General features: G+C 39.2%; 1 protein-coding gene across 3 annotated transcripts in view; it reads right to left on the reverse strand.

Annotated features, from left to right (window-relative positions):
- The window catches only part of NTRK2 (neurotrophic receptor tyrosine kinase 2), a 435747-nt gene that overhangs the window by 174205 nt on the left and 239390 nt on the right, over window positions 1-22152 (reverse strand). The window contains exon 13 of one of the 3 annotated variants that reach the window (XM_043987825.1): window positions 18295-19493. The exons of the other annotated variants lie outside the window; for them this stretch is intronic. Coding sequence (XP_043843760.1) covers window positions 19465-19493 — 29 coding nt within the window. The 3' untranslated portion in view covers window positions 18295-19464. Of the gene's footprint in view, window positions 1-18294; window positions 19494-22152 lie in introns of those variants that run through there. 3 annotated transcript variants of the gene reach the window in all.

The following is a 22152-nucleotide window of genomic DNA, read 5'->3' on the forward strand; positions in this document are numbered from 1 at the left end:
ATGCAGAATTGGTATCTTTATCTAAGAATGGAGAGTTTCAATATCAATCAACAGTGGACATTCTCAAAACGAAGCCCTGTGCACCTCCACCTTCAAGAAGATCCAGGTGCTACCTCTTTCTCCATTTATTAGATTGTTATGTGCTATTTCATTTAGAAGAAAATGGTAGAGTAATTTTTTTTCAGCACATATCCTTCCATTCATATATGCCTCCATTACAAGTCCTATTATGTTCTTTCCTCATTACATGAAGGTGACATTGGTTTCTTGAAGGCTCTGCCAGTGAAGTTCAAGCTCTGGCAGGTCTACTAAGCTGGAAAGGCTTCAAAGATCAGTCTGGTGACAGACTGTGTTCCTGGGCTTTCAAAAGGAATGAGTCTGCCAAGTTCAAAGAGACTTATCCCCAGGTTGACCTTCTGGTGATGAATTGGTTGGCCACAGCAATGTTTGAAGACAAACTACTGAGCTGTAGAAAGAGAAAGAAAACTAATCTATGTTAGCAGAAGAATGGTCTACAGGGGTAGACCTATGACAAAAGTGGTCCTTGAAGAACGGCCATATTAAACCAGGCTATACCAGAAAAATGTACTTATTCTAACCAGAGAATGAAAATATATTATTTTAGGGGGCAGCTAGGTGGCACAGTGGATAAAGCACCGGCCTTGGATTCAGGAGGACCTGAGTTCAAATCCGGCCTCAGACACTTGACACTTACTAGCTGTGTGACCCTGGGCAAGTCACTTAACCCCCATTGCCCCACAAAAATTAAATAAATAAATAAAGAAGGCACTTGAGCCAAATTTAAAAAAAAAAAAAAAAAAAAAGAAAATATATTATTTTAAAAAGTCAATTGAGTTTGAAGAGAGAGTGAAGACTGCCAGGAAGGTTTTGTTCACTCTATTGCCTCCATTTGCATGTGAACCAAAAGTTTTACAGGCCTCATTGGTTCTTTTTGAGTTGTCTACACTGAAGAGAGTTTACTAAAAGAAATGGGAAACTATGCACTCAACCAAGACTGGACCGATCGGTTAGATAAAAATTAAGAATGAAATAGATCAAATTGACATGATCACCTCATCAATCCTTATCTAATGGGGGGACGGGGCAGGGGAGGACCTCAGTTAAGTTAAACTCAATCAGAGGCTGAAACCAGAGAAGGGAGCCAGTTTATGACACTCTAGGTCACACAAAACAGGGTTCCAAGGGGATAATGGAGCGTGAGCCTAGTACTGGAAAAGAGCACACACATGAAACTTGAGGCTTAGCAAGCAAGGCATGGAGAGGAAAATTATATAAATGCCTAAGGGCAGAGCAAGATAGGATATCCAAAGATTGTGGAAATAGCTAGTAAGGAGTTGAAGGAGAAGAGTTAGGTGGGTAAGAACTAGTTCTGAGTGAAGCTGGCCTAGAAACTTACCGGTAATGGTAACTACATATTGCTGACTGGTTAGGCAGGAAATATAGGTGTGGAAGAAAGGGACAACTATGTGGCAGAAGCATTTCCCTAAAATAAGAGTTATTTACTTAAGGTCTATGAACTTAAAAATAATTGATAACTATTTCAGTTTTACTTAATTTCCCTTGTAATCCTATGGATTTCATTTTATGTGCTTAAATACATAAAATTAATTTTATGCAGTTGAAAACATTATCTGAGGGGGGTGGCTAGATAACACAGTGGATAAAGCACCGGCCCTGGATTCAGGAGTACCTGAGTTCAAATTCGGCCTCAGACACTTGACACTTACTAGCTCTGTGACCCTGGGCAAGTCACTTAACCCCCATTGCCCTGCAAAAAAACCCCAAAAAGCAAAAAACAAAAACAAACAAAAACCAAAACATTATCTGAGAAGAGTTCCACAGGCTTCACCAAACTCCCAAAGTGGTTCTCAGCACAGAAAAGATTGAGCCCCTAGTCTAGAAAAGAGTTCTATGCAGCCAAGCAATTAAAAATAATTGGGGGTGAGTTTTCCCTCCAAAATAAGCTCTTTCCCCTTCATTTCTCTTTCAGAACCTCTCCTCCCAATATCTCCTTTGGCACATTTGTGCTCAGTTAATTATATAAAACCCTGAAATGCAAAGTAATCCTTCCCCCCCCCCCCCCCCCCCCGGGACAATGAGGGTTAAGTAACTTTCCCAGGGTCACACAGCTAATAAGTGTCAAGTGTCTGAGGCCACATTTGAACTCAGGGCCTCCTGAATCCAGGGTTAGTACTATCTACTGGGCCACGTAGCTGCCCCCGCAAAGTAATCTTAAAAGCATAAACTATATACAGAAGAGATAAGTTGTAGGAACACAGTTCCATCATTTGGACTAGTAATAATAATAACTAATACTTATATAGCACTTTCAAGTTTTCCAAACAGTTTATGTTCACTATCTGATTGATTCTCACAATTTTGTGATGTAAGTGCTATAATTATTATCATCCCTATCTTATAGATGAAGAAACTGAGAGCTGGGAGAGGTTAAGTCACTTGCCCAGCATCCCAAAGTTAGTTAAGTTTCTGATATGGGATTTGAACCCAGGTCTCCCTGATTCCAAGTTCAATTTGCTGTCTTCTGCACTACCTAGTTGCTTAGCATGATGGAAGCTATCTTCATGCTGCCATGCATCTGTGCCTCAGTCTTTAGCTCCAAGCTCCAACATTGGGATCCACAGCTTCTGACTGATGAGTATTCACCAAATGTAGCCTGGGCCCAGACCTACCATGCTACTCCTCCACCATCTTCATGCCAAATACCCTCTACTCTTTCCTACTCTATCCCTAAGAACAATAATCAAGTCAACACTACCAAAATCCTTCCTCCATGTCCCCATCCTCCTATATGTAATGTCTTACCATATTAGAATATAAACTCTTTGAAGGCAAGAACTCTTTTGCTTGCTTGAATTTTTATCCTCAGTGCTTAGCACAGTGCCTGATTCATGGGAAGTGCTTAGTACATGCTTTCCCATTTCATTTCATGCTGAGTTTTGTTCCTGACTTGGCCAGCTTGTGCCTATGACCCCAATTCTTTACTTCTTTTATTCTTCCTTGCTGGTCCAGCCCTAAATTCCAAGCAAAATCTCCAATTCAATGCTACCTGACATCCAGGTCAGATTCTTCTCACTCTTCAGCCCCTTAATCAAAAACTTCCTTCCACTAGTTTCTTAATTTCTTATGCATTCAATCCCCATCACAATGCCCTTGATATCCAGAACCACCACCCCTTTCACTCTTGGTATCTAGCTTTCATTGGCTTTTCTTTGTAGCTTCAATCAGCTCATCCAGTATTGTGTTCTAACTTCTCCCAAAACATCTCCCTCTTTTATTCTTCCTATCTCTGCTCTCTTGGCCTTCTCCTTCCAGACTCCCTCAATACAAAGGACCAGCACATCTAAAATTGAATCTGTACACCTTAGCTGAAGAATTTTCAGAAGATTGGATGCAGGGGAGAGGTAGAGTTTACTCAACAGCTTTGTAGAGATATGACCCTAGTGTGGATGTTATGGGAAATGAATGGCAAGGAATCTACTCTTTAAGACCCACTTGAATCATGACAAGGTATTATTGACGCATGCATTCAGTATGTTGGTTGATTTTGCTGAACTGTTTTTGCGTGTCATTTGTTTTGCATTTTCATCTTGAAAGGAAGTCTCATTGGAGGCAGGAGCACATATTCAGAAATAAAGTTGATGTAAAAACAAAAGGCACCAATAAAAATGGAACAGAAAATATATTGCTGTATCTGACAAATACTTGTTTGCATCACTGCAAGGTATCACAGGCTGTGCTGCAACTTAAGGCATTTGCTGTTTCCCACTCCATACCCATCTCCAAATCCACAGTGGAAATAGAAGGAAAGAAGACCAGACAGTCACTAGGACTATATTTTTTTAATTGAACTTTTCCTTGTAATGAAAGACGCACTAGGTATCTACAAACTGCCAGTAAACATTTAGTAACAACTACAAATGACAATAGCTTTTAAAAATTCTGTAATGACTGTCATTTGACTGCTTAGAATGACATGAGTTGTTATTTATACATTCATCATTCTGCAAGACATTTGTTTGTTTTTTTGTTTTTTTGGTGAGGCAATTGGGATTAAGTGACTTGCCCAGGGTCATACAGCTAGTAAGTGTCAAGTGTCTGAGGCCGAATTTGAACTCAGGTCCTCCTGAATCCAGGGCCAGTGCTCTATCCACTGTGCCACCTAACTGCCCCATCTGCAAGACATTTGAAGGTAAGACAGGCCCTAAGTTAAATTATCCCCTCATCTGTCTCTGCCTTTTCCCTCAACCCCCAAATGAGTTTTCACTGCCAGAGGGCATGGGCACAAAGGGTGCTGAATGTGATGGAAAGAGGACCTAGGTTTAAATCCCCACTCTGCCACTAACTTAACCAGTGGATGACCTTAGGCAAATAAATAAATAAATTCTCTGGACTTCAGTTTTCTCTTTAGTAAAGTATAGATCTCCTAGTCCAAGGCATCTTAAACTTTTTCCACTCATGACCCCTTTTCGCTGGAGAAATTTTTTTATGGGACTCCAGGAATATAGGTACATAAAATGTACCTATTTTTGCTGTTGCCAATTTTCCGTGACCCCCATATTCAGTTACATGACCCCATATGGAGTCCAAGAATACAGGGCTGCTGAGGGATGGAGCAGTGACCAAAACTCAGATCTCCAAACTCCCAGTTCAGTACATGGTGCTTTTGTTCTTTTGTTTGTTTCTTTCTTTATAGACTAAGTGTGCAATTTCATTCATCTTTGTAGGGAGTTCTCTGTAAGAAACTTATACCAGAGTAGACTGGCAACTTTTCTACAATTTATAGTCATAGAAAGGTGACTGGGACACTGAGAGGCTAAGTGATTATACTCAGGGCCACACAGTCAGGATGTGTCAGAGGTTTGGCTTGACTTCTAATTTTCCTGACTTGGAGGCAAGGGTGTGCTGGGAGCTAACTTGAACCCAGGAGCTGGTTGTTGAACATTTACATTACAGAATCAGCAAATGCTACAAATCAGGGCCTGAATCCTTGTTTTGTTGGTTGTATTAGAAAGTGGTGGAGAAATGATAATAATGCAGACTGAACTTAAAAGTCTGACATGGGAATAGTTGTTTGCTTTTTTTTCTTTTTTCAAGAGCCAGTTGTTAAACATTTAGCAGCACTCTTCCTACTTGGAGCCAGTCCTCTACCCACAATGCCACACTATTTTATTAGTCAGTTAAAAAAATGATCTCCTTTCATCTCATAGGAAAATGCTACTAGGTTATGAAAATGAGCTTAATGAGTCAATATATACAATGAAGAAAGAGGAAAATAAAACTAATCAAATTATCTTTGGAGGAAGAATATTTCACCCATCATTCAGAAAAACCTTATTCTAATTAATGCTCCAAAGCAAAGTCAAACCCCATTAGCACAAACTCCAAGGAACTGTCTGAATTCTTTGGTTGTTGTACAGGTATAGAAATGATTAATTATCAGGCATTGTTGTTATATGAAGATTTTCATTAAAATAGAATTTGTTGTAGTTGTCAGGAACTTGGGGCACTCACTTTGGGGTGGGGAGAGGAAAAAGACACAAGTATGTCTGGACACAGGGGGACATTTCCTCTCTATCTCTGGCAGCTGGGGTAATTGGAAGAAGACCACATACACAGTTCAGAGAGTGGGAGGTGGGGGAGGATGGGAAGTTTTAATGCATCTGGTGGGGAAGCAGCTTGAGGCTCTCATATATATATAAAAATTGGTAATGTGAAGGCTGACCTGGGTGTAATGAAGCAAGCCAGCTCTTAAGGAAAGGCAGTGGTTGGAATGAGAGCACACTGAGAGTGCATTAAGGGTGGTTATAATAAACCTACCTTCAGAGGAGCTTCAGAGTTGGCATGGGTGAGGACAAAGGCTTTTGTTTTTCAGTGATTTCAGTAGTGTCTCTCTCTTTGTAACTTCATTTTGGAGTTTTCTTGGTAAAGATACTGGAGTGGTTTGCCATTTTCTTCTCCAGCTCAATTTACAGATGAAGAACAGAGGTAAACAGGATTTACCCAGGGTTACACAGCTAGTAAATGTCTGAGGTCAGATTTGAACTCATCAAAATAAGTCTTTCCTGATTCCAAGCCCAGTGCTCTATCTATTGCACCACCCAGCTGCCTATAAAAAGGCTTGGGGGGGGGGGGCAGGGAGATTTTATATTAATGAGTTAAAGTAACAGAGAGGCAACACACCCAAAATGCATACTGAGACATACATTTTTTGACAAGACTAATGTAGGGCTTTGTGCTTGACTATGCACATTTGTTACAAGGTGTGTGTGTGTGTGTGTGTGTTTTGTTTTGTTTTGTTTTGTTTTCAAGTGGGATAAAGGGAAGAGAGAGAAAACAAATGCTTTTTATTTAAAAATAAATAAAGTGGGAGTGTGTGAGCACAGGGGCTGGAGGGGTCTGAGGCTTGCCAATGAGTTCCTGCCATACCTGAGTGTTGTGAAGTGAACATAGGTCTGGGGCTTTTGAGAGGTTTCTAATACATCTTTCCTTGATCTACTTTTTCCTCTTCTATCCCCTCCCCACCACAGGGTACACTAGTGTAGTATGAACAATGCTGATGGACTATAAAATCAGATCTTGTCCAGTACTATGTATCTGGAGCATGAGCATCTGAACTTCTCCAGTTTCTTCTGTTGCAGAGGATGTTGCCTGGGGAAGGGAGTGGGGTGATGGTGGCTGTTTGACCTAGAGCATTGGGCAAGTTTACCAGTAGAGAGATTATTAACCTGGGATCTGTAAAAAAAAAAATTTAATATATTTTTATAACTGCATTTCAATATAATTAGTGTTGTAACTCTATGTATTTGATTTTATGCATTTAAACATGTTGTTCTGAGGTGTCCGTAGACTTTACCAGACTAACATGATGGTAAGTATTCATGACAATAAAAAGGTTAAGAACCCCTAGATTTTTGGAATTCTTTTTGGAATTTGGGGGCTGGATTTGGAGAGGCTGTATTTTCTCAATATTCCCCAGGTGAGAGGACAATCAAGAGATGCCACCTGAATTACCAAAGGTGCTATCTCTACCACCCCAAATTTTCTAACAATTACAATCTTCTACTTTATCTTGGGCTATCTAAACTTGGCAGAACCGGGTGATCCTATTCTCATGAAAGGTGTATATCTTACTGGGAGTGCCCAAGTTAAGACACAAATAGCCATATGAGGAAGGAGTGGGGGGAGGTGTCACATGGGACTTGCAGCTGAACATTCTGGATTCTCCTGGGCTTATTTCAAGAGTGTTCTAACATTACCATTGATGTTGACAAGTAAATTTGCAGGAAACTTGTCCTTGGGTGTTTTGAGTGTACACAAGAAGAAAGGACCTTCCCTAGAATTGAGAGGTGTTGAAAACAGGTGTGTGAATGAAAGGGCAAGACAGCAAGCTGAGTGGGGTCAGCACAGCTGCATAAAAAGTGTCCTGGGATGGATCCCCAGTGGTCCAGGTGAGTATAAGTCCCAGCACTGGGGAGCCATGAAAGGTTGTGCCGGTTCCTAGAGCAGGAGATAGTAACATTAATGGGGGGGGGGTGCGGTAAGTGCTTTGGAAAATAAGTGGTTTGCTAAGGCAAGGTGGAAATTTCTATATCCTGCCTGGATAGAGATACCCTTCTCAAACAGTGATATTGTAGCTCAGGGAGCAATGATGAGAGACTATGATCAGATGTTTTATATTTGAAGAACACATTTCTGAACCCTTGTAATTTCCCCGATGGAAAAGAAGTTACCCAAGGTTGCATGATGGAAAAGCAAATGGATCTGGAGCTTGGAATATGTGTACAGAGTACAGTGGAAAGTACACTCATTCTGGAGTCAAAGGACCTGAATTTAAATCCTACCTCTGATGCTTACTTCATGCATGACTTTGGGCAAGTTCATTCACCTCACTGAGCTTCAGTTTCCTCATCTATATAAAATAGGAGTGGGAAATGTGGGGGTGAGAGAGTTTGGACTACATGACCTTCAAGGTCCCTTACAGCTCTAAATCTAAGATCCGACTAGAGCACTTTGGATAGGTCTGTAACAATGGCCCTTAACCTTCATAAAAATAGCCCGGAAGTGTTTGTTTGTTTGTGAGTTTTCCTTTCTTTTTCTTGGTTTTGTCTTTCATCCAATTCAATTCAACAAACTGTGGTATCAGCTTGTAAAATCTTAGCCCTGGGCCTAAAGTTTTAGTGATAATTCTCCTAGACTAGACCCTTATTATCCCAGTGAGAGCAATGCCATTTATCAAAGACTAACTCACATTAAAAAGGAAGGAAGGAAGGAAGGAAGGAAGGAAGGAAGGAAGGAAGGAAGGAAGGAAGGAAGGAAGGAAGGAAGGAAGGAAGGAAGGAAGGAAGGAAGGAAGGAAGGAAGGAAGGAAGGAAGGAAGGAAGGAAGGAAAGGAAAGGAAAGAGAGAGAGAGAGAGAGAGAGAGAGAGAGAGAGAGAGAGAGAGAGAGAGAGAGAGAGAGAGAGAGACTCATGAATGATAAAAGACCTCTCAGAAAGCTGACCCCTTTCATTTCTGCCAGTATGGAAGCAGACCTTTACACTTAAAACAAGATAATAAGGTTGTGAAGAATAGGTCAGAAAAGCAATTTATCCTCCCTCTGTTTTGCTTCACATGTCTCCTATTGTGAATTCATGTTTTCCATATGATCATCAATCAGAAATTCTTATTAACTATGCCAATTACCATGCATCATCACAAATATTACATGGTTCTAACCTTGCATTGAAATCACCATTTAAGCCACAATTTAGCAATCTTACTGGAGTCTGAACTATGCAGTTTGCAAGTGAGAATATTTGATGTTCAATAATGTTATTGTTTTTTCACCCTAATTCTTTCCTTTTGGAAAGGTCATCAGCTAATTTGCTCCTCCCTTAGGAATTTTCATAATACTTTTTTTAAAAGAGATATAATCAAAAGCTTTGAATAATTGGAGGAACACAAGTAGAGGCAGTAAACCAAGTTGTAGCACAGTTTTGCCATTGCCTCATTGTGGAATCCTTGACAAGTCACTTTTGTTCAATTTAAAACACGTATTAAGCACCTACTATATACAAAGTATTGTGTTAGGAAGTAAGGAAAGATATGAAGTTAAAATATCCCCTGTTCTCATGGAATTTAGGAACTAATGGAGATAGGGGGACATAAACACAAATAATTTTCTACTTGAATTTCAGTTTCTGTAAAAGGGAGGGGGGATACTGAAAGAGTAAGAGTGAATTTGAATTAGATGATCTATAAAATCTTCACCAGTTCTAAAGTCTATGATTGTGAAGTCAAGCAGCTCAAGAAAGAGATGAAGGTATATGGTAGAAAGATATATAAAATTTGCTCAAATTTGTTTTTGTTGTTGTTAAACTTCACTGTATGATTAGAAACAAAGGCTTCCCAATTTATAGCAAGACCAAAAGAAAAATATAGGTTTACCATGTACATATGCTTTGTTTTTTGGAGGGATGAGGGTTAGGTTGGCAATGAACAAAAACACATGATTTTACACATGAATGTGTGAGTTGGGAAATTCTCTCTACCAATGCATAGTTGCAACTTTTCTGGAACTTACAATATTTGAGAGCTACCTGGAGAACTAAGAGGTTCAATGAATTGCCCAAGGTCACCTAGTCATTAGGTGCCAGAAACAGGACTTGAACCCCAATCTTTCTGATTCTGAAGCAAGTTCTCTAATCACTGCCCTACAAAGACTTTGAATCCCTATTAGTGACTTCATGATAACTGGATTGCTAGGATAGTCAAAAAATCACCACCATGCTGAGACTATCTTCATTCATTGTCACTTTGGTTGAATGGATCTGCAAACACTAAGGCCATTTGTTACTGTGTGGGGGCATTCTGACCTTCATTTTGATTTAGGTTGAAATGCAAATTAGTTGGAACACTCCAACACAGATCAGTCTGCTTGAGAGGAGTATAAAGCCCAAGACTTCAGTCTGACATGGCTGGCTATATCAATTCCCTTTTTTTTTTTTAAGTGAGGCAATTGGGGTTAAGTGACTTGCCCAGGGTCACACAGCTAGTAAGTGTTAAGTGTCTGAGGCCAGATTTGAACTCAGGTACTCCAGGGCCAGTGCTCTATCCACTGCGCCACCTAGCTGCCCCCTATATCAATTCCTTTTTATAAAAGAATTGAAGGTGGGAGCATTTTGGGGGAAAGGTAGCAAGAGCTAAAAAGGAAATTCACAATACTGGGGAAGGAAATAAAAGGAGCTTAGCAGACACTTGTCATTTTATGATTTTGTCTTTTGGCCAAAAGCTGTCAACTATACCTGGCTTTCTGGACCTCAGTTTCCTCATCTGTAAAATAAAGGGCATGGACTATATGGCCTCTGCAGTCCTTTTCAACTCTAGATCTGTGATCCATGAGCCCTTTGGCTCATCTTTGTTTTACAGATCTTCCTTAATTTCAAAACCCCAACAGGAAGGGCATGAAGCTACACCAATTGTTAAAAAAATTTTTTTTTTATATTTTAAAGGAAAGAAAGAAAAAATAAACATTCACTTGTTTTTAAAAACTCCCCATTGAACTTAAGTCTGAATTTATCCCAGAAGATTGTTTCTTAGATTAATATTCAGGATGTCTTGACCTCCCCCTTCTTCCAAATGAATTCCCTTTCCTGCAGTGCTGTCAACTTTTTCAATTTGGGGAGTGACAGAACATAAACACAGAGGAGTGAGGAATGGCAGGCTCCACAGATCATTTGGGGAGATAATATAGGGTTTTTGTACTATCAATAAATGTATTGGATTACTGTCTACAAAATCTATGGTCTGTGCCAAAGTATCAGGCATCTGACCCCAATTTGGCTAAAGCACCCTTCAGGCGTAAAACTCAATATGGCATTTAGGAAATTGTACAGAATGTATCCACTCCCCCTAAATGGAACAGGATATAGGAATAGGTACATTGGAAGATATTTTTTTTTTTAACTTTTGCCTATTAGTTCTTCCTTCCTTAAACTATAAGCTTTGTGGTCTCCAAATATAGATAACTATCATTGATAGTAAGAAACAGATGAAGTCAAAATAATTCCTATTTTCTAGACCAGGAATGATAGAGATCTAAAGAAGAATCACAGAAATCTTAAGAATTGAAATAAGACTAGAGGAACTTTTTAACCCTTTCTTTCTCTCATCATCTCCTCAAAAAAGATGTTTGAAAGAGTTGTGGAAGAAGCCCCTCTGTTACTTACTGCAGAACACACTTTAGGGAGGATACTTAACATTACCTCCAGGATAAAATACAAAATCTTCTCTCTGGCTTTTAAAGCCCCCTTTTTTTGGGGGGGCAATGAGGGTTAAGTGACTTGCCCAGGGTCACACAGCTAGTGTCAAGTGTCTGAGGCTGGATTTGAACTCAGGTCCTCCTGAATCCAGGGCTAGTGCTTTATCCACCTAGCTGCCCCTTTTAAAGCCCTTCTTAACCTGGCTCCCTCCTCCTTTCCTAGTCTTCTTAACTCTTTACTCTTCCACATATTCAGGGGTACTGAGCACCTTAAATAAGACATTCCCTCTCCCAACCCTATGCCTTTTCACTGGGGACTCCATGCCTAGAATTCTCTTCATCTTCATCTCTACCTCCTAGATTCTCTGGCTTCCTCTGAGTTCCATCTAAAATGTCATCTTCTGCAAGAAGCCTTTCCTAGACAACCTTTATGCTAGCGCCTTCTCTCTCAAGACTATCTCCAATTTATCCTGTATATATCCTGTTTGTTGTAGTTATGTTGTTTTTCAGTCATGTCCAACTCTGTGACCCTATTTGGGGTTTTCTTGGCAAAAATACTTTGCCTAGATATTTGCAGATGATGAAACTTAGGCAAACTGGGTTAAGTGATTTGTCCAGGGTACCACAATTAGTAAGTGTCTGAGGCTAGATTTGAACTCAGGAAGAGAAGTCTTCCTGACTCCAGGTTTGGAGCACTATCAACTGTACCACCTAGCTGCCCCATATCACGTTTGTGCATAGTTGTTTATATGATGTCTCTCCTCTTAGAAAAAAGTTCCTTAAGAGCAGAAACTATTTTGACTTTTTAAAAAAGTGCTTAGCACAGTGGCTGGCATATAGTAGGTGTTTAATAAATGCTTGTTGACTTTACCTCAATACTCCAAGGTAACTTGGGAGAAAAAGTATCATCCCATTTAAACAAACTATAGAGTGCCTATATATGTATGTGTTTGTGTATGTATAATCATTGTCTATCAGTAAAATTCAAATGCTATGAGAACATGGCATTAATGGAACAAAGCATGATTATCACTAGTTTTTAGACGGATAATCATGTACAGCACAAAGAAAGTTCTATTTAGTGCTCAACTGCCAAGATCACATGAGAGACTCTATGGCTGGTGAGCTCTGTTGGTAAAAACACTGTGAATGAGATCATGGGCTGAATTCCAGTGAGGGTCTGTTATTCTTGGTATGCTCTATTACTATATGTAACCTTCTTACTTTGGCCAGCTCCCTTTGGTCACAAAGTGGAGTGTGGATAGATGAGCAAAGTCATTACTACAAACTCAACTGACTTCAATGGTATTGTCCTGGGGTGCTTACCCTGAGGTCCATGGACCTCCAAAGAGTTTGTGGATGAATTTCAGGGGGTCCTGGAACTTGGATTACATCCTCATTCCATTATCATTGGCTTCCTTTATCATCCTGTATATTTTTTGTTTTGTTTTGTTTTGTTTTTGTTGTTTGTTTGTTTGTTTGGTTTTTTTTAGTGAGGCAATTGGGGTTAAGTGACTTGCCCAGGGTCACACAGCTAGTAAGTGTTAAGTGTCTGAGGTCAGATTTGAACTCAGGTACTCCTGACTCCAGGGCCGGTGCTCTATCCACTGCGCCATCTAGCTGCCCCTATATTTTGTTTTATTCATTTAAAGATATTATTTTCAGACAAGTCCATAAGCTTCACCACATTGCCAGAAGGGTAATGGCACAAAAATATTTAAGAACCCCAAGTATAGTGGAAAGAGTACTTGATTTGGATCAGAAAACCTGGGTTCAAATTCCTGCTACTGATTTACCTAGATACATTTTCATTTAAATGAAGAGGTTGGATTATATGGTCTCTAATGTTCCCTCCAGTCCTAAATCCTCTGAAATATAACATAATCAGCATCTTTGTATAAAAACCCTCATGTGGTCCAAGGAAGCTAGACTTCATATAGATATGCCACGCTCTTTCCCTTAATGAACAGGTTCCCTATACAGGCATAGAGATATTTTGATCAGATCTTATGATATAGAACTTTAGCCAGCCTGCTCTTTGCCAATAACTTTCTTAGGTCATTAGTAGGGTGGTTCATGGCCTTGAACATCTAACTATGACAGGCAGCTGTGACAATTGGAGTGACGCCACCTGCTAGAGAGTTACTGTAGGAAAGCTCCGCCATGAGGAGAAGACATCTGAAGACAAGCCATGTGGCTTGGAAGGTCAGTTCCTTGGCGTGAGGAAGTGACATTTGATGTTTCCGGTTCAGACAAGAGGCTTCTGGGAGGAGGAAGGAAGCGTTGGGTCCTTTTTGTTCCTGATCTCGCCATGGCAGATCAAATGATGGGGTTTCTTAGAAATAGTTAGATTTTTACCTTTCTCTCTGATCATTAGATTCTAATGCTCTTTAATAAATGCTTAAAAGTCTAAACTCTTGCTAAAGCTTCTAATGTATTGGCAACCACTCGGTAGATTTTTAGACAGCCTAGCTAGAATTTTAGCCCCTTACACAGCATAATAGAATGAAAAGAGCTTTGAATTTGTGCAGAAGTCCCAACATTTACTTGGTATATAATCTCGGGCAAATCACATTGCCTGTCCAGGCTTTGGTTTCCTCATTTGTAAAATAAGGTTAGAACAGATGATCTCAGAGGTCCCTTCCAATTCTAACATTCTATAAATCTAAGACATTTCCTCCTTTATAATCCTTTTTTCCCCCATCAATAAAATGGGAATATTACTACAGGTACTACCTACCTTAGAGAATCATTTTATGAAAAGGGCTTTTTAAACCATAGGCTAAAAATGTAAGCTGTTATGGTAAATGTGGGCTATTAGATGAACTATTCTATAAAGAACACAGGATGACAATAATTGTTAAGTTATTGTGTTTGGTAAAAACAATAAGGAAAATAGTGATCTAACGTCTCTCTTGTTTAAATGGGTCTTAATGCAATGTAATTATAGATGTAAATTATAACAATCTAGAAACTAGGCCTGTGGTCTATGAAATTGTTTCTCTTTGGAATTTCTCCACTCTGGTGCAATGCTGCACTAATCTAATATCTTGAAAATTCCAAGAATGGCTTTATTTTGAAATCATTTTTTCTAATCTGTCAATCTTCAGAAAGTTAACAAACAAAATGATGTTGCCACATAATAGCAAAAGATATGAATCTTGTGATAGCATGCAAATCATATTTATTCAGGATTTTTTACTATAACAAACTGAAGTGGGGCTATGTAGGGTTTTTGTTTTGGGGTTTTTTGGTGAGGCAATTGTGGTTAAGTGACTTGCCCAGGTCACACAGCAAGTAAGTGTTAAGTGTCTGAGGCCAGATTTTAACTCAGGTCTTCCTGACTCCAGGGCCAATGCTCTATCCACTGGGCCGCCTAGCTGCCCCAGGGCTATGTAGTTATGCCCAAATCAACTCATGCACAGTATAAATACATGAAGGCACCTGACACACAAGAACATGGAAGGCACCAGATGGGTAGATAGACTTCATGTCATAGGACATTAAAAGGACATTCAAAGTCATTGAGCCAGGCCCAATTTGATCTTGTGAACAGATTTCCAAAATCGTTAGACCTTCCTAAATTCCATTTGTATTGTGAAATTTTCTGATGTCCTGCCAACATAGACCAACATTATCCTAATTCCCTTGACAGTATGTCCTATTATTGTCCTCTACACTGAATGACTGAGAGAGCCCAAGAGTCACTTCCACCAGAAATCAGAGTTCCCCCACCAAGGCATGCTACCATGAAAACCCAAACCAAAGGGATATAGTAAGGACAGGCTAAGGTTGCTATGTTGCATTATTCATCAGTCTGGCTGATTCCTTCCCATTAAGTCTACCTTGATTCCTTTTCATCTCTTAGTTTAAGGATATGCAATTATCTTTAAGATTTAACTACCAAGAAGTGCATGTGTATCTCCCAAGTGCTCAAAACAAATCCTTGAGCTGTTTGAGCTTCAACTTTTCCATTTCTGACAGAGAAAGCAACATGCTTATTTGTCTGTCAAGATAACCTCGGGGAAAGAACAATAAACAATATTAACATAAGAAACTATAAGACAGAGTGGAAAAAAATGGATTTGGAGTCAGAATCAGAATCACAGAGTTTCAGAGTGGGAAGAAATCTCTGAAGCCAAGTAGGCCAACTCATACTCTCAAAAGAATACTCTAGATAACACATCTCTATGCCTTTCCTCAAGACTACCAGGGAGAGAGAATCTGCCACATCTTAAGGCAGTCCATTAAACTCTTGAATAGATTAATTGTTACAAATTTTATCTGTCTCTTGCAAATTCTATCCATTGCTCTTGCTTCTGCCCTTTTCAATCCAAGCAGATCTAATAATTTTTTTTTATTAAACAATCTTTTAAGTAATTAAAAATTTTCGCCTTCCCTCCAGGGCACCTAGGTGGCACAGTGGATACAGTGCTGGGCCTGGAGTCAGGAAGACTCATCTTCATGAGTTCAAATCTGGCCTCATACCCAGTAGATGTGTGAGCCTGGGTAAATCATTTAACCTTGTTTGCTTCAGTTTCTTTATCTATAAAATGAGCTGGAGAAGAAAATGGAAAATCACTCCAGTATTTTTGCCAAGAAAACCCTAAATAGGGTCACAGAATCAAACATGACTGAAAACAACTAAAAAACCCCAAACAACCTCCCATCCACCATCCTGAGTCTTCTCTTTTCTAGACTAAACATCCTTATTTCCTTCAATACAACTGCCTATGTCATATTTTCAAGGTTCTGTCATGGAATCACTAGACATGGATTTTAATCCTGGTTTTACTGACTAATTCCTGTGTGACCTTGGACAAGTAAGATCACTTCTCTGGTCCTTAACTCTAAATACTATTATGCTATGATCCCATGAAAGAGAAAAAGAGAGATCATAGCAGAATCCTAGAGCCTAGAAAAATTCCTAAAGATCTTCACAAGAGCAAAAGCTGGGTCTTATAAAAAACTCAAGATGTACGTCACATCCAAGAAAAACTCAGCCTGATTTCACAATCTCTACTCATATTGCATTTTCAATCAACCAAAGGGCATACCCAAATTTCCCCTAATCTGAGAGGAAGTTGTTTCTTTTCTTTTCTTTTGGTGGGGCAATGAGGGTTAAGTGACTTGCCCAGGGTCACACAGGTAGTAAGTGTCAAGTGTCCGAGGCTGAATTTGAATTCAGGTCCTCCTGAATCCAAGGTTGGTGCTTTATCCACTGCACCACCTAGCTGCCCCCCAGAAGAAGTTTCTTAACAGTTTAAAGTGGCTCTCCAGGATCAGAATTTTCTGGGATTATTCTATTTTTCAATCTTCCAGCACATGCAAGAGTGACCAACCAGAAATAAAAAAGAATGTGCTGTTAAATTACATAAATCCTTTTAATAAACTCTTTCCCAGAAGGGCTGCACCCTGGGAAATACCCAGATCAAAGGCATTAGGATACTGAACCCATTAAGATTCTTCCAGGATACTGCTGATGGTTTGGAGAATTTGAATGGAAATATCTGATGTGTGCTTCCTTCATAATTCCTATCTTGGTCAGAAGATAACTTCAAGTCATTAGTGCCTTCTACAACCTAATGTGAATGTCTTTCTAGTACCAGTCCATAAATGTTTTCTCACCACAAATGTTAGATTCAGGATTTAATTTTGGGTTTTAATTCTATATTAATTCTATATACCCGAAAGTCAAAGAATGATTCTTCTATGAAGGTGAGGATAAAATGATTGTATCTAAATGGTAAGAAACAAATGTTTCTTTATATTAAGTTGTGAATCTTTAGTGGTTTGCTATTGTCTATAAGACAATATGTAGTCTTCCTTACTTGGCATTTCATTTCCATTCCTTCACAGTCTGGCTCCTATCTACCCATCTAGAATTATTTCATGGTATTTCTCTATGTTCCAGCTTATTTGCTATTTCCTGACCTCAGAATTCCACTTTCTAACATTGTACTTTGTACAGGACTGCCAGGAATGCCCTCACTCCTCACCTCTGCCTCTTCCATTCTTAGCTGCCTTCAAAACTCAACTTAGGGGACATCTCCAATGGGAAGACTTCCCTGATCCCCTTGGTTGTTGGTGTTTATCAAATTATCTTGTACTTATCTATGTATATGTTGTACTCTACAGTGAAAATATATCTTTCTTGAAGACAAAACTGCTTTAAAAAAAGATTTTGTGTCTTCAGCTCCCAGTATAGTGCCTTATACTCAGTCAACAAGCATTTATCAAACATCTACTATGTCCCTGGCACTGTAGAGGTCTAATAAATATTTACCGACCTAAATATCTTCATATTTGGATTGGTAACAAACCATTTCAATGAAGTTCCTAAAATTAAAAAAAAATTGAGGAATAAACATGCAGCATTAATTTGTCTGCTTTCCCCACCCCCATCCCTCAAGAAATTCAAAGAATTTTAAATATTTTCTGATAATTTCCCACAATGCCCTTGGAAATTCTTTTCTACAGTGTCATAACAAGGGAATCTTGCTGTTGAAAGGGATACTATGTTCCTGAGAGAATGGTATTGGTTAACCTAGGTGGCCTATGAGAGCTCTTTCAACTCTGACTGAGAGACTTTGATTTTGACCCAATGACTCTCTTGCTCAAGAAGCTTCGGTGTATCTCTATTGCCTCTACTAGAAGTGTGGAAAGAGTGCTGGCTCAGTGACATGATTTGTTCAAATCTCACCTCTAACACTTACTCCCTACCCAACATCCTTAAGAGTTCTGCCCTCCCTCTGAAACATGGAGGGAAATTTTAGTTATATATGCACTTAATACTTAAAAAAATATATCTTCAGGTTGCTCTAGAACAGGGGTGCTTAACCTCAGGTCCATGACCTTTTTTAAAAAAAATCTTGATAACTGTATTTCAATATAATTAGTTTCATTTGTAATCCTATATATTCTCTTTTATGCATTTAAAAACAATATTTGAAGAAGGGGTCCTTATGCTTCTTCAAATTGCCACAGGGGTCTTGACACAAACAAAAAAGGTTAAAAACCCCGGTTCTGATGCTACTTTACAAATCAAATAGGCTTAAAAAAACCCCTAGACATAACCAGTGTGTTGCCTCCTTTCCCATTACTTTTCCTGTCACCATGGCTAATTGTGGTAATTGAAGAGGGCTGGATTAGTTTCCTATGTAGGTGTTAAATTCCATTTTTATTATAATTCTTACTTTCCAGCAGTCTTTTTCTCATTCTCTTAGTCTTAGCGTAACATCTTTTGGACCCTGTTCTTTGAATCTGTATTTCTTCACAGAATGTAGAATAAGAATGCTACCTATGTAGAAACACGGATATATAATACATATACATATGAAATATAGAATCTGATGAAATGTGGCTCAGGATGGAGGCATTTATAATATTCACATAACTGAAAATAGAATTATAATGAACAAAATCCAAAATGCTTCAGTATTTATCTGCTATAATGCATTACTGACTCCTAGGTCTGTGTATACCACACTCTATGAGGATGGATTCATACAGATACATATAGCAGAGACAAATAATCCAAGCTAATTTGCATGACTGCACTAGAGTTACCACTGACAAAAGAGGGGGAAAAACACAATTTCAGAGGGAGCACAGTGAGTCTGAGAGGTTCACCTTCCCTAAAGGGGAAGGTACAACAAATTTCCATCTTTCAGGGGAACCCAAGCTTTAAGTCTTTTCAGCCCAGAATGGCTGCTTCCATTGTGCCCTGTTTGCAAAAGACCTTCTCAGCAGTCATAGAAAAAGTGGCAATCGGGCCACTTGCTGACTCAAATTTGTCAAATCCTACTGGGAAACCACCTCATGCTGTCAGATGAAGCTGCTAGGCCTAAACAGACTAGTTGGATTAACTACAGAAGACAAGCTCCAGACTTGATGTCGCTAATATCATCACCACCATCTTGCAATCCTGATGGATCGAGGAGATTGGTCTACAGTTAAAGTGGCATACTACTTGGTTGGGGATGGTCATTAGAGCACATTGTATTGTCTTTGGAAGGTAACTTCTTTTCTTGGCTATGTTAGAGAAGCTAAGGAGTGACGTCAAGGTGTTGTCTGGCCAGAATTTGCAGATAAACCATAGAACTCTTCTCCTCCATCAGGCCTGGATTTAGGCTCCTTTAATTCCTGCAGTGATACAGGAGCTTCCAAATACCAAATTATTATCAGGCGGTCTTGGGGGAACCTCTGGGCCCTGAAATAAAGTAGACAGACTTTCTATTGAAACATGCTCTGGAGCAATTGCGTCCTGTCTGTGCAAACCGCTAAAACCCTGGAAAACAGAGTCCTTTAATGTGGCGAGTCTGAATCTCTTAAGAAAACCTAATGATGGTCAAGCATGTTAGTGGTTTTTAATTATGGTACTCGTCACCATAAGCATAAAAGCTTTTCTCTCCATTTTCCATCTAGTTCTTTACTAAACAAAATTAGGTTTTAGCATTTGAAAAGAAAATACTCATATCCTATATAAACATCAACATTAGCCTGAACTCAGAGTAAAGTAACCATCTCTCAGTTCTAATTATCCCCATTTCTCATATTCTTCAGTTCTTGGTCTAAAGTGTTGCTTCCAGAGAGACATCCACACATTATAACCTTGTCATAAACTTTCGATGTATTCGATTAGAAAGCTTTTGTGCTTTCTACAGAAAGTCAAATAAGAGAATTCCAAAACATATTTTCATTTCTCTCTCTCTCTCTCTTGCTCTTTCTCTCTCTTTTTCTCTCTCCCTGCCCCTCCCTCCCTCCCTCCCTCTCTCTCTCTCTCTTTCTCTTTCTTTCTCTCTCCTTGCTTTCTTTTTCTTTCTTTCTGCTCTCTCCTTCCCTCCCTCTCTCTATCCCCTCCCCCCATAAAAGGCACACAATCCATGGGAGGGCACAATAGGACCTTCCTCATATTAGGCCTCTACATTTCTAAAATGATTACATTTCTAGATATCTATAATAAGGTAAAGATCATAAGCTTTGCAAGGCCAATGATTCCCATGGAGGGAAATCTATCCAGTCAATGAACTCCTATGCACATTAGTTTTGTTAAATCGAAAAAAATTAAGGACAGAAAGAGGCATTTTTTACCTGACCTGATTGCTAACAATCAAACATCAATAATTGATGAGCAAATTGGTCTAGCCTCATAATCATCATCATAAATGAGTGTTTATTAAGCACTCATGTGTACACATCATCACCAAAAATCTTAAATATAGTTAGTCCCTGCCCTCTAGGAGCTTACAATCTAAATCAGACAATACAGACAGGAAAAAAAAACCAAAATAATATAGGCATACGATAAATCTATCAACAGATACATTAGATCAAGAGAAAAAAATTATTATTGTCATGAGGAGTGTAAAGATGAAATGAAGAAGGAAATCCTTCATTTCAGGAGATTTTTTATTGTTGTTTAGTCATGTCTAACTCTTTGTGATCCCATTTGGGGTTTTCTTGACAAAGATACTAGAATGGTTTGACTTTTTCCTTTTCCAGTTCATTTTACAGATGAGGAAACTAAGACAAACTGTGTTATAGGGCCTGTTGAGGGTCCCACAGCTAGTAAGCGTCTAAGGTCAAATTTGAACTCAGGTCTTCCTGACTCCAGGTCTGGCACTCTGTTCACTGACCATTCAGGAGACCTAGGAAATGTTTCTAAGGAGGTAGTAAAGTTTCAAGAATTCTAAGGCTAGTGAAAGGGAATGCTCCCTAAGAAAACTTTAGTCAGGAGAACAGAATGTTACAGTTAAAAGGACAGACACTTATTGTTCTACCAGTAAATTTCCTCTATTCTACAGATGAAGAAACTAAAGCCTAGACAAATAAAAAAGATTGATATGTCCAAGATCACCCAGATACTGAGCACCCTGTTCTGTAAATGGCAGGTGGCAACATTAGGAAAAACAATGAGGATTTAGGTTAAATCTCTGGCCATTGAAAAAGGTAGAGACAAGTAGAAGTCATATTAAATAGGATGGACTTTGAAGTGTTGGTAATAACTTGGATTTTAGGAAATACAGCTAGGATTGAAGATGACTTGCTTAGGAAGTAATGCTGCTCACTGCAGTTAAGAGAGTAAGAAGACGTGAAGGCTTAGAAGGGAAAAAGGAAGTTTTGTCCTTGCCATTTTTGATCTGACTTGGCAAGGAGAAATACATTTGGAGATACTAAACTTCAGAAAGGTGAAGAATTTAGGGTGAACAGATGAAATCAAGTCTCCTATGTATAAAAATATTAACTAAACCCATAGGAACTAATGCTCTAATCCAACTTTGAAGCAGAAAGGGCTGTTATTCATCCTTCTTTCTTCACTCTTTTTTTTTTTTGAGGCAATTGGGGTTAAGTGACTTGCTCAGGGTCACACAGCTAGTAATTGTTAAGTGTCTAAGGCCGGATTTGAACTCAGGTCCTTCTGAATCCAGGGCCAGTGCTCCATCCATTGCACCACTTAGAGCTGCCCCCATCCTTCTTTCTTGAAGAGGACAAGATCAGGAATAAAGACAGAGCCTTTGGGAACTCCTCAGATGGAAGAAGCTAAGTAGACTGGGTCCAACCAAAGGACATGCACCAGGGATAACTGATGAGTTATGAGGTGGACCAGTTGAGGGAAGTACTTTGAAACCCCCAAATCAGGGTTTACTGAGTTCTAATTAGTAGTCAATCAAGTACACCAAAGAACGATTGAGAATGGAGATGGGAAAATGGTTCTATTCTGTGGCAATGAAAGTCAATAGAGACCTGGGTAAAGATGGTTTCTTTGAAAGGTGGGAGACAAAAGTCGAATAGTAGAGGATTCAGAAGTCAGAAGCAAACAGCTTTGTTTTATTTTGGGTTTTTGTGAGGCAATTGGGGTTAAGTGACTT

Source organism: Dromiciops gliroides, chromosome 1 (genome assembly GCF_019393635.1).
Source record: "Dromiciops gliroides isolate mDroGli1 chromosome 1, mDroGli1.pri, whole genome shotgun sequence".
NCBI lineage: Eukaryota > Metazoa > Chordata > Mammalia > Microbiotheria > Microbiotheriidae > Dromiciops > Dromiciops gliroides.